Source organism: Halichoerus grypus, chromosome 5, assembly GCF_964656455.1.
Source record: "Halichoerus grypus chromosome 5, mHalGry1.hap1.1, whole genome shotgun sequence".
Lineage (NCBI taxonomy): Eukaryota > Metazoa > Chordata > Mammalia > Carnivora > Phocidae > Halichoerus > Halichoerus grypus.
In genome coordinates, this window is record NC_135716.1 from 138741244 (window position 1) to 138755300 (window position 14057).

The 14057-nt window shown below is 41.1% G+C and overlaps 1 protein-coding gene across 10 annotated transcripts in view; it reads right to left on the reverse strand.

Moving 5' to 3' along the window:
* Positions 1 to 14057, reverse strand: part of NFIA (nuclear factor I A) — a 367960-nt gene that overhangs the window by 159989 nt on the left and 193914 nt on the right. Inside the window, exon 4 of one of the 10 annotated variants that reach the window (XM_078073047.1) lies at positions 12123 to 13280. The exons of the other annotated variants lie outside the window; for them this stretch is intronic. Within the exon in view, the coding sequence (XP_077929173.1) occupies positions 13258 to 13280 (23 nt within the window). The 3' untranslated portion in view covers positions 12123 to 13257. Of the gene's footprint in view, positions 1 to 12122; positions 13281 to 14057 lie in introns of those variants that run through there. 10 annotated transcript variants of the gene reach the window in all.

Sequence of the window (14057 nt, forward strand, 5' to 3'; positions counted from 1 at the left end):
TAAAAGATGCTGCCCAGAAGAGAGGAGCATTCATTTCCCATGCAACAGCTTTGTAACCATATCCACTTGAAAATGAGTACTGTTAGGTTGAATGAAAAAAAAGATGTGGTATATACTCATTTTGTCTCCTAGCATTTGTCAGGAGACCAGGGCTAGAAATGAAGGAATTCCTGATGACCTGAAATTATTACAATAGCTCATTCTATCTCTTAAAAAGCGCTTTCAGGTATCTCATTGTATCTTTACTAAATCCTGAGCAAGAATGGCAAGAATCAGCAGTCCCATTTCATAAACGTAGAAGCTAAGGCACAGAGAGGTGAAGTACCTTCCCCCCAAGGTCAGTTATAGTTACTGGCTCTGAATGTTTTAAAAGCATTTCACAGCCCGGCAAGTGACAAAGTCAAGGCTCTGGCCCGGGGTTTCCCATCCCTCTTCCACCCGTGCACCTGTCGAAGTTCAAATTATTTTTTTTTAAGATTTATTTATTCTACACAACATAATAAAATTAAAAAAAAAAAAAAAGATGTATTTACTTATTTATTTGAGAGAGAGCACGAGCAATCGAGCATACAGAGGGAGAGGCAGAGGCAGACTCCCTGCTCAGCAGGGAGCCCGATGTGGGGCTCGATCCCAGGACCCTGGGATCATGACCTGAGCCAAAGGCAGACGGAAGGCAGACGCTTAACCAAATGAACCACCCAGGCGCCCCTTGAATTCAAATTAGAGAACCACCCAGGCTTCCTTTCAAGAAAACAGTTCCTCCAGTAAGAAAAGTTATCAAACTCATCACTTCTTCAAATTTTACACTTTCTAGACCCTACAAGATCATGAAAAAGAACAGTGGGCAAGAGAGACACCGTGTCTTATATTTATGCTTTCCCATAAAGTATAGGTTGAGTTACTTGTTAAAATAACATGAATTGGCCTTTCTTTTCACCCGTGTATTTGCTTAAATGCTTGCACAGAGCCCACTTCTATTTGTTCTTTATTTTTCTGCTCAACCTCTTACTGCGCAAAGATCTTTTCATGTCCCAGTCAGCTCTGCCATATAGCATGCGTTATCTCACACTTGGACTAGCTACACCCGGTTCTGCCCCACACACCATCTTCTGGCGGGATGCTGCACTTAGGAAAGCTGGTAACCACGGGCCAATGAGGACAGCAGTGGTGGCAGAAAGGGAAGACTATCAAACGTGCAGCCTGAATTCCTGCCAGTCCCCGCCAAGACCCAGGGAAAACCTTTCCTGACTGGCAGCAAACTTCTCGTGCCTGGCCCCCAAAACCACCTTGCTGTCTTGCCTGCCGGCCTCCAGATATCACAGGTACCCCACGATCCAGCAAGCAAGACTGCAAGCTGCTGGACTGGTCATCTAGGCACTGAACACAGGAAAAGATGGGCCGGGAAATTCATGCTCTAAGCAGAGGCCCGCTGAATATGGACATCATTTACAATCTCTCCTGTAGCAGGCTTTTATGGAGAGCTCATCCTGCATACACACTACCCCAGATCAACAGAGATACTCTAAGGCACGAGAGATGCATTTCGTTCTGCATTGACAACAGAGGATCATTGACCCAGACTACGTGGTAGGCACTGTGCTATAGAAAAAAACCAGTAAGCAGTCCTTACCTTCACGGAGTTTACAATCTACTTTATAATAACACTGGCCTTTGCAGACACTATTCGGAGAATCACACACAAAAAGAGGTCATATTAAAACTGCCATTGTTCTACTCAAGATTCTAAATAAGTGACTTTCCAATCAACTTCACAACTTGTTGGCAAATTAAGGGAAGGATTTCAATAGCCTTTCAAGTAACTTTCCAATTTCAGGTTATTTTGGGGGTGGGGAGAAGCAGGAAGGCAAAGAGAAGCAGAATGATACTATAGTAGAAAGAATGTAGGACAAGTGTTGGACCTCAAGGGTCTCCGTCCTACTCATCAACCACGTGTTATTTTAGGCATATCACTCTTCTTCTCTGGGCTTCGTCAGTCCTATGACTGATGCCTGGAACAATGTCTGGGATACAGCGGATGTTTGCTAAATAAATGTTGATTGAGTGAGTGAATATAATATGTGAAGATTTAGTGTGAATATTTCTGTACTTCACAGTAAACATGAAGAAATTAGAGATAAGAACAGTCAAGTCACAGAAATTCATGTAATGTGCTTATGCCCTCAAATGAAATTGCACTAGTAAATAGTGCCAGGGGGGCTGAGCGCCAACAGGAAAATGTGGGACTGTGTCTGCCCAGTATACTTTCTCACTGAGTCCCTCAGGCTTGAATTTCGTAACAATTTAAACTCAACAAATGGATTTTCTCTGATTCCAACCCAGTGGGCTAGTACCTTGGCTAGCAAATCCACCGGTACCATGCTCAGCCTTCTTTTCAATATTTACAGAATAAAAGGCAATTTCGGTTTTAGCCTTGAGCACATCAGATTTTGACAGCTTGGAAATGTCATCCTTAGAGCAAGGACTTTTCACATTCACAGAGTTCTGGCTCTAACTATGCTCTAAATGCAAATGCAAATATCCTTGACCAGAAAACCTTGAGCATCATGTTCTAAGAATGTTAGTGAGATTACATGAAGTTCTTTTTAACTGTATTAGCTTCCATCCAACATCTACTAAATTGCATTAGAGTAAAGTGGGGAAGGCCTGGGTTCGAAAGGTGGATGCCAAAGAAGTCACATTTTAATTTCGTCTCCATCTCTCCCTTCTGGATGCTTTCTATCTGTCAGCCAGCCAGTCAGCAAGCTTCATTCCAAGGAAGGTCTGCTGGATGACTGGCCATTCAAGAATGAAACAGGATACAACTGGTGTATTAGAGACTGTTCAGAAACACTACACCTCAGCCAAACGGAGCCGTACGTGGTGGGCCCAATGCTCTTTTTGCTTAACAAGGACCTGTATCTTCCCTCTCACACATACAGAACCTGTGAATCCCATTTATTAATCAAGCGTACTAGAATACATTGATTAGGAAAGTACATCGATGGTACTTTTTTACTGATAAAGCAAACTCCCAAGAACATAAATTTGCAAAATTGAAGGAAATAAGAGATGGTGAAATTCCTCCGCCTTTACAACTTAACAGGAGCAAGAAGAGGCTCAGAAAGGAGAGGGCAGGAGCGAGAACAGACTGCTGTGGTAACATGGCACAGTGGCCTAAGTGGTTTTGAAGAAGAGAATTGTTTAAAATCAATGTCAAGTGGTTTGTGTTCTGAGACATAACCTAAGTGCTCCCTCCCCAACCCTGTTACCCTACAGCTTCACCAAAGTCAACTACCGACATAATTTCTATGCGTACACAGTACAGACCTGTAAGGAAGGGGCTGAACCCACTTAAGCTAACTCAGCAAACTCAGGAACCTAGAGCTAGAAGGGAACTTTAGCCTGAAAGCCCTCTCAGAAACATGCGAAAATTCTGCTGTCCATTCTGGATATATTTCTTCAGAGTGTGGAATGGGGGTTTTGAGCTAATTCTAAGGGGCAAGGAGACCATAGGTAACATCTGGGAATCTACATACACTTCAATATTTAAATATCTAATAAATCGCTCCACGAACACCTAAAACTTAACTATTGCTGCCTCTTGCACAGCTTCTGATCACTCGTACCTACCTTCCTCACAGGCCCCAAACACTATCCAAATACCTTCAGGAAAGCACAATGACATTTGATGGCAAATATCTGTTTAAATATCTGTCGTCCTTACTAGAATATGTACCTGATGAGAACTGCGTCTGCATCTCATTTATCTTTATATCCCCATCGCCTAACACAAGGATTAGCACACATATTAATAAACACAAGTAAGATTGGGCAAGGGCGAATTGGAAGAAGGAGAAATTACCTATAATTACCAATTATTTTTCCCTTAAAAGAGGTTAAAATCCTAAATTGGTGGTTACCAGGGTGGGGGAAAAGAAGAGATGCTGTTTAAGGGTGCATCCTTGCAATTAGTAGATAAAGAAGTTCTGGAGATCTAGCACAGAATACGGTGATTACAGATAACAAAACCCAAATAAACATTTTAGAGACTAAGTTTAATTGTTCCCAACACTAGAAGACATGGTAATTATGCCACGAGGTAGAGATGTTAGCTAAGGCTATGATGGAGATCATAATACCTTGTATCAAATCACTATGTTGTATACAATTAAACTTACACAATGTTATATGCCAAATATATCTCAATTAAAAAAAAAAGACTTTAAACTCCTGAAGACAAGATCTATTCATTCACTCATTTACCCACTTATTCATTCACTTCAAAAATATTTATTGAGTGCCAGACACTATGTTTGGAATACAACACAAATACTAGTTTCTGCCCTCAAGGAGTATCCAGTTAAAATCGTGGCCTCCTCGAAACACATGTTAGGGGTACCTAAAGAAAACACTGGGGCTTCTATTCAGATTTATTTTGCATCCCCTAAGAAATACTCATGAATTGGTTATTAATAATGTCATCTCCATCACTTGGTACCTAGGTCAGATGGTGACGCATCGTCCGTAGCACACGAGGTATCCCTAGCAAAATGCAGAGTAATTCTGCACACCCACTCTTACTGGTTTCACTTTCAGCACACTCTGACACATCACTGTTCTCAGGGGCCAGGATTCAGTGGAAAGGACTGACAGGTCATCTCGTTTTAACTAGTTAACCACCATCACTACCACCACCATAAGTGTGTCATCACTGTTGTCATTCCCTAACGTCAGGTTTGTAATTTCCCTGGGAAGAGGGGACAGGACAGATAGAAAACACACTGAAAACCTTATGATACAAGTGATTGGAGATTATTACGGTTGCTCCAAAACATTTCAGAGCACCTCACTATCCATTATCTCTGTTTCGTCTCAGATTCTCCCTGGGACGATGAACTAGCACTTCCTCTGCCGCTTACTTGCTGTTGACCACGGACTTGTGCCTCAACATCCCTGAACCTCATTTTCCTTGTCCTCTCAGAACTATTATGCCAAATTCAGATATCCAAATGATTTAAAGTTTCTAGTACATAATATTATTCAACCATGGTCGGTTCTCTAGCCTCTCCTATTGAAGCACGGGAAGAATCCATAGAGAGAGAGATCTGAGCCTGGAACTCAAATGTTCTACACAGTTATGTACAATCAGGCTACCTAAACTTCCTTTAGATCTTGTATTCCAAAAGTATGCTTTCCTGATCCATTTACGTAGAGAAGCACTGTCTCAGTCTCCCGCTTTGAGCTGCTTTCACCATTGACCCTCACTATCAATTCTGTTCAGGTAGAACTGAATTCAACAATATCTATTGAAAAAAATGAATGGAGGTATACATAAAGAGATGATGATGGGCAGTCCGTGGCCACAAGCATTCTAGACTGACTCTTACTGGCATCTGCTTTTCTCTTCCCCTCTCTCCTTGCATAAGACAAACTTAAAGGCTATTATTCAACCACCGGTCTATAACTGAGGCTTCTGTATCTTTTCTTCACTAAGGACATCTTGTAATATTTTCCCATCATGGAGCCTATTTCTCAAACTATTTAATCTGCCGTCTTTATTAAATAATGGATAATTCATCTCACCCCCACCTTTTATCTAATGAATCCAAACTATAAATCTCTGTAAGTGCAAGATAACCACTGAGTTCACAAACAGCGTCAAAAGCACAAATCTTCAGCCTGCGTAGCTTTTTCTAGGGGGAAAAATGCATAATTTAAGATTTTTCTTTTTGCCCCCTTCAGGGACCACCAGTTGGCAACCACTGGTCAAAAACAGTGTGTTGGTGTGTGCTGAGTTTTACCGATGTGTATTTCATATCAATTTGCAAATCCACTAGAACTCAAAGGACATGCATGTTCTGAACACTGCTACTTTTGGAACTGGCTGATGCTCTGACAACAAGGTACTTCACTGTCCCCCTCTCTGTCGTTAAGGATCTTACTCATAGTCCAAAGCTGCAAGAATGCATTTAATGGAAAAGCTTTCAGTTTGGGCATCATTTGCAATTTTAAGAGAAGATAAACCTCTCTGTGGAGTTAACATGATCTGTGAATGTGGGACATGCTAGGAATCAGATATCCTAATGAACTTGGTCTTACTCACTTGAAACGGAGAATTAACCGATTCTTTTAAATAATTCAGAAATCTAAAATCAAAGGGACGAGGTGCAAGTTTCGATTGTCCTGCACAAAAAACGGGCAACAGAAATAAACATTTTATGCTTTCAATAAATACATTCCTACATCTTTTGTCACTGAAATACTTTCAAATTTATTGGCAACCATAATTGTTTTATGCCATCCAACAAACATAATGGCATCTGGTATAAATACCTTACAACTCATCTCATTTTATACTCTCCATCTCCAGCAGAAAAATTGAGTGAAAATTTAGTCCACTGTTGAAAACCGTCCATTAAAGAATCAAGTATGCATAATACTTGAGATTGTAGGGAAAAAGAGTAAAGAATTTTCATAAGAAAAATAAGAATGTAATTTTGTCTCCCAAATATCTAAAGCAAGAAAAAAAATGTGTTCTGGATTGCCCCCTGGCATATGGCTCATGTCTACGAGTCAATGAGGTAGATGAAAGAGAAGGTGGGGGGTGCCTGGGTAGCTCAGTCATTAAGCGTCTGCCTTCAGCTCAGGTCATGATCCCAGGGTCCTGAGATCGAGCCCCACATCGGGCTCCCTGTTCAGCGGGAAGCCTGCTTCTCCCTCTCCCCCTGCTTGTGTTCCCTCTCTCGCTGTGTCTCTGTCAAATAAATAAATAAAATCTAAAAAAAAAAAAAAAAAAGAAAGAGAAGGTGGGCTACACTTGAGTATCTACTATGGATTGCTCCAAGTTCTGGGTACTTCACATCCCTACACACATTCATACATAAAATCTGCACAGAAACAGTCCCGTTAGTTCTGAGGACATAATTAAACCTGTGGGAGCCTGAGCAAGGCTGAGGCAGATACCTGGGAGGATGAGATAAGGAATAAAGGAAGAGATGACAATCCCAGATGAGAGAAAAACATGAGGAAGGAAAAGGAACTAACATTGTTTAAGCTCAAAACAAAACAGCGACAAAAACACATTTCCTGGGAAGGTGATGACATCCCACCTTATAAATGAGGAAACACAAGTCCGAGAGTTCAAACTACTTGCCCAAATTTACATAATCAATAAGTTATGGAACCAGAGGTTGAATACCGTTCTTTCTACAATACAGTGTAATGGATAAGCAATTAGACTCCGGAGTGAGAGTAAGTTTGAATACACTTTCCACCTTCTGGACGGTGGACAAACTATTTAAATTCTTTGTGTCTCAGTTTCCTTGTACGTAAGACGGGCACGCCAACAGTACCTCTTTCCGTAGGGTTGTATTAGGATTAAATATGGATGAGAGAAGTCCTAGCACAATGCCCTGTTGGGGTGGCCATGAAAATGACCCATCAGATCACTTGCTGCAAGGAGCATAATTGCCTGATGACCCCAGCTGCCATCCCTCTGTTCAAAGGCCACCCTTCCTCCAGGATATCCCAGCCAATGACTAAGGGGGAGAATACTAATGCAGACCCATTTCAATGGGACACAGAACTTTTTTTTGAGAGAGAGAGAGAGAGCGTGCGAGAGCATGAAAGCGGGAGGGGGGAGAGGCAGAGGGAGAGGGAGAGAGAGAGAATCTTAAGCAGGCTCCACACTCAGTGCCGAGCCCACTGTGCAGGGCTCAATCTCACGACCCTGAGACTGTGATCTGAGCCCAAATCAAGAGTCGGATGCTCTACCGACTGAGCTACCCAGGTGCCCCATGGGACACAGAACTCTTAAAATAGGTGACTTTGGCTCAAAGACTCTCCACTGGCCTGTACAAAACTTTCTTAGAGGCTTACTGCTATGTGAGATTCTTCCAACCCAATCCTCCTTCCTTCCCCATTTCCTTCCACAGGTATCAGGTCAGTATTGTGGTGTGAAAGCTCTCCCAGCTGACTCTTGCATCCTCTCTTTATATTTAATAGGCTTTACCTCAAATAAATCCCGGCACCAATAATTCCATCAGGGGATATTCTGCTTGGAAGATCCAAAGTAACAAGCCAGCACACAGAAAGTCCACAATGAACGTAAGCTATCATCATGACTGTTATCACCAAAATCATTATTTTTATCATTATCTGGCTCGAAAGCCCAGTAGAGTTTAATCCCAACTTTCCAAACTGTTTTCCTTGAATCTGTGAATGGTATTCTGTATTTTGAATGGGAGGGTTCAAGGATCACACTATGTTTTTGTAACATACTCTGACAAGTTTTGTCACACCTAGCAAAACAGTCCTCAATTACAAATGAAAACATATATATTTCATTTCCCATACAGCACATGAAAAATATGGCACCTTCTATTTTCAAGTCTGTCTGAAATGCCTTTTGTCTACTTCACCGTCGAATGTGGAATTTCCCAGTGCTTTATTATTTGACTGATTTTCTACTTTCATCATCTTTCACGAAGCAAATAATCTGCTGATAACTAAATCTTGTAACAAAGTATACTTCCTCCGCATTTGTTCTGAAGAAGTGACTCACATACTGTCCAATGGCTTACTCAGTTGATATCCCACTAATTAAACTTACAAATTTGCTTGCATAGGTTGAATGGCTCTCAACTACTATACTGTACCTTACAAGAGGCTTATTGTTCCAAGATAACTACTGGACCAGGTACCAGCAGATGTAGGAGGAATGGAATTTAAGTAGTCAACTTGTTAAAACTTTGTGGTACTCTTCCCCCAGGGTTCATTTTCAGTGGCTGAAATTCCAGTGGGTTGACCCTTTGTGATCAGTGAAATTATCACAGACTAATCAAACTTTTTCATAAGCCGCTGTTACTATTGTACACGGGGCTGTGTGGAGAATTAGGACTGGTTGCCAGATAAAATATAGGAGTTAATTTAGATAAACAAATACTTTTTAAAATATAAGTATACCCATTTAATACTACAAAATTATTCACTGTTTATTTATATGAAATTCAAATTTAACTTGGTGTCCTCTATTTTTATTGCTCAATCTGGTAACTATTAGGGAGAAAAATGAAGCTTCATGGTAAATGTACTTGAGACCTGGGGGCTTATGATCTAAATGGTGTCATGAGATAAGGGATAAGCTGGAAGCCCACAGATTGAGATTTCCATTAAATGAAAAAGGAATCGTTTGCATGAGTGGGTATGTGAAGTCAAGTATCCCATGTAAGTAACTCAGCTTTTAGTATTACATGCATAAGGAAAAACCTTTGGGGATACTAAAGGATGTTGCCATGGTAGATGAGAGAGCCTCTCTCTTTGGCAATGTTACAAATCAGGCCTTTGTCTACAACTCCACGCTAGACTCTATGCTTGCCTTGCTCGTCACTAAACATTAAGTATCTCACAGATCATAGGGGCTTGGGATATATTTATTATATCAAGAAGTGAATGGATTTGGTATGTGCATTCCTCTGTAGAGCATATCATAGCTTACCAAGGGTTTTGCCAAGTCCTTTCCTCGGCCTAGAACGTCCGATACAATTTCGTTTCCTGCTATCCCCATCTCCAATTGCTCTCTCCTTCATTCATGCCCCTTAAGCCACACTGACCCTGTTACTATTCCCCCAACTTCCCTCAAAGCCTTACTCATCTCTATTTATAGAATCAAAGTCTGTAATGTCTGCATAGTTCTCTTCTTCACCCTCTTCAGGTCTGAACTCAAATGTCAACAGATCAGAAAGGCCTTCCCTGACCATGCTATGTAAGATAGCACCCATGTCCTCCACTGCTTATCCCCTTATCTGTCCCTGTTTTTCTTTGTAGTATTTAATATCACTGGGCACATTATGTATGTATTAGTTAGTTCATTGTCTGTCTCCTCCCACCAGAAGGTAAGGTTTTCTTTGTTTTGCTCAGTGCAGTTCCCGGTTCTTAAGATGCACTAGATAAATATTTGTTGAATGGATGGATGAATTAAACCTTTCCCCCCTCACTAGACTATCGAGTCCTCCAGAACAGGATGTCCGATCCATTGCTGTATTCCCTCAATGCATCCAGTACATTGTCCAAATGTACCCAGCAGATTCTTAAACTATCTGTTGAATTACTTATGAGAAAACTGAGGTACAGAGTCTATAAGTGGCTTGGACAACTGATTTTCTCTTAACAGATGCTCAGTGTCGGGCTTGTCGTGGCAACTCTCCTCTGCTAATCTGACCTATTCGGAAGCTGTGATTTGGCTTCTCCTTGCTCATCTCTTGAGTTTACAAAAACTGCTTGCTGAGAAGCTCTCTAGTTGCAAAATGCCTACAGAGATCTTAGAAAACACTGACGTTCCTTCATGGAGAGATTGTTGGAAGCCTATTCCTACTTGGCTGGGCCTTGCCTCAACATCCTTTCCGCTTCTCTCTTTCTATATGCACCATATGATGCCTGCAGATAAGGCATAGGAGACTCCCTTGTTCCCTCTGGGTGAAAATCAACCAAGTACAGAAGCGAACAACTGAGATGGGGCAGAGTAATCTGCAGTAAATATTACCCCTCCCCCCACCTCTAGTTGAGCTATCCCAGTGGATTTCCTTAACGACAAGCTAATGCCAAGGGAACAGAGTTGCCTGGAGCTGAGTAAAACCTGAAGAAGAGAAAAAGAATGGGGAAGCTGCAGGGAGAAAAGGTGCCAAAAATCCTTGTGGCCACATGCATTTCTGTGGCAGACAACTAATCAATCTGGATTAGTGACTCCAAATCCCCAAATAAATTATTTATATTACATTCAGTTTTCTAATATTATCCACAAAAGGATAATTCCTTCTCAAAAAACAATGTACAGGCTTTAAATCAACAAATTCACACTCCAGTGTCAAATCAGATCCTATTATTTGTGGCAAGGAAAGCTCATACACTATTCCTGACCCGAAGTAGCCTCCCCGATAGCTCACCGAGCTGATTTTTAATTGATGGAGAGGTATGCGAAAGTGACCATTAAAAGTACCCTGCAGGTCCTTCTAGGGTCCTTCTCTGTCAAAGGGTCCTATCAGAGTTTTTCGGGCTCAATCACAGGGAAAACTGAACAATAGCAGATGGAGCTGCAAACACCAGGTGTACCTTCTACCACACTGTGATTTGATGACGGCTCCCCATTTGCTTTTTTTTCTGAGCCCAATTCCAATACTACATGAATTGTATTGCTTCACATTTTTGGAATCAAGATCTATGGACAGATTTACACAATCCCAAATAAATTATAAATCAACGCTTAAAAATGCCTTTCTACTTAGAATGTGAGATCTAATAGGCACTCAAATGGTCGTGTCTCCTGGGACAAGAGTTACAGGCACAAATAATTTTGAGGACCAGAAAGAAATCCCTTTACTTCTTCTTTCCTCTGTAACTATTTGTGTGTGAGGGATGGGGGGGGAGGGGAGGTGGAGGAGGGAAGATGTCTGAACTAGACCACCCATCCAGTCTATTTGAGAATTTAGACATCAGGGAACGTGGGTCTAAAACACTCCCTATTTTGGCCACTAGCCAACCACTTAAAGTCTATTCAGCTAGTTATCCTCTGTATGTAGACAATAAAATACCCATAATGTGTGAAGTAAAACTACTTTTTAAGAATGACTACAAATTTCCTCCCTATTTTTCAGTTGAAAGAGCTCCTTAATGACACTGGGTCCTGTGGTAAAGCTCAACCTAGTCTACACTGCAGGATGCATGCGGGGGGCCGAGGGTGGGGGAGCCTGCAGCCTCACCTGGTACCTCATCTTTCAAAAGGCAAGATCCAAGAATTTCCTTTGTCTGGAGGCATTTCTAAAGAGCCTCTGCAAATAATGATGGGTCACATCTGCGAACAATATTTAAGAAAGCACAATTCACCTGGTCTCAGAATGACATTTTTAAATCAAACCAAACTCTGGTTCTCTAGTCTCTTAAAGGAGAGAGACCAGCTCCAGCGCACTGCTGAAAATTCATCAGGTAGAATTTAATTATACAGATTTGGAAGCCAGAAGGCATTTAGGTTTGAACGTCTCCCTAATTTGGGACCTTTACATGGTTTAGAATGTTGATCATTACTATTATTGCTGCTATTCTGGTGGTCACTCTGCTGTGTCTGTCCCTGCAGTGTTTTTTGAATGAACACCGAGAATAACTCTTGCTAGGTAATTGTCAAAGAAACTCATGCAAATTATGAAATATTGATAAATTGTATTTACAAGTCAATGGTGCTAGAGTGCTCCTGCTTTCCCAGGAAAGTGCAAATTATAAGGCTGTATTGCCTCCAAAATTCCTAAAATGACCCAACTAAAATGACACATTAATCAAAATGGTTCTTAAAATGGGCAGTCCAACCAGCAGTAAGAAAGAGACAATTCTTAGGGTTTGGAATTACGAACTTTATTCTGCCTTTATGCTATGTATTAATATTGTAACACTACAATATACCTCCCATATATTGGAGGACGTAGTGAAAAAAAGTTAAAGCATAGGGCCTCCAAGGTGTTAAGAGCATATTATCAGATAAAACAGTGTTTATCCATAAGAGAAGTAGAAATTGACAGTTCTCTTATCTCCCCCCCAAATTACAAAGTGGATCCCACACATAAATCCTAAGTCAGCAAGTCAGTAGCTTTGAAAATTATTTCATAAGTATTGAAATATTCAAAATACTCACAGAAATGAGTTAATGGATGACTAAGGAGATGTGATTGTGGTTGGAGTACATTCCTTTTTCGTCTAGCAACGTTTAGCAACAGTATTAGTGTAGCGATACAAGATGGAAATGACACAAACGATATCCCTGACCAGGAGAGCCACACTCAAACAATTCTCCAGGGTGATTTTCAAATTGGCAGGTAGAGCTGGAAATTTTCAAAATCTGGGGCAAGCATCATGATTAATGGCTTTCCACTGATTGTAAAGGCCCATCTGAGGGTTTACGCCACCAACATATGGGCGACCACCAGATAAATGAGGAAGAACAAACACGATTAAGCCTAAAGGAAATAATCCAAATACCAACTCTGCTTTCCTGTTATAAATATCACATTTTAAAAACCATGAAGATGAGGCTTTTCACAGTAGTCAGTGCAGGTGATGAGAGAGAGTAAACAGAGGGGGCAAAAACATGTGAACACAGCTTTTCTTTTTCTGGCGAGGGAATCCCATATTTTCTTTTTTTCAGTGAAGGGTGTTTTCACAGCGAGTCCCAGCGGGGAGGGGGCTTTCAGAGCGCCAATGCTGGACGATGCTATTCCCTCAGACATGGACTCGGTGTGGCCCTACAGAAGTGTGACTTGAATTAAGTAGGAGGGTTATCACATGAGCTTTTCCCTCATTAATGACTGATCTGATGCACCACAGAACACAAGCTTTAGGGGACTGTTCACAGGTCCCGTAAATACCGAGCAGTCATTTCAAACATTCTGTCCCATAAAAACTGTTATCAGTAGCTCAAGTACCTCTCGGGAATTCATGAAGGTGGTTTGAGTAGATGTTCTAAGTCAAAGTCCAACAAATAAGGCTTATCACCTTCAGAGTCTCTTGAAAAGCCAGAAAGGGGGTTTCAGCAATATGCAGAAGAATTAAATGCATGATTCCAGTCAGAGCTGAGAACTCTGTCAGAATTTCATGGCCTGTGGTAAACAAGCATAAGCTAACATGATGGTTATCTCATGTCTTCGCTCACACCTGCTCATGTGGGAGGGGCAGAGGTACAACTTGATCTACCGTGGACATTAGTATAGCTTCTGGCTTTGGCTTCCCAGCACTATCAGTCTTATCTGCGCATGTATGTCCACGTGTCCATGTGCAATTCTCCCCCACACCCAAATTAGATTTTTTGCATCTCCAGTTTTTTTTTTTATTTTTGATATTTGTTTCTTTAAAAACCTCTTGGTAAATCAACAGTGAGCAGACACTCGCAAAATATTTGGGGATAATGAGAACATATTCATCTACTTATTAATTCTATTCATTAAGCAAATAAATACCAGGTACCTGCTAAGTTCAAGGCACAGAGCTATATGCTCTGCAAGATTGTTTTAAAAGGAATTGGT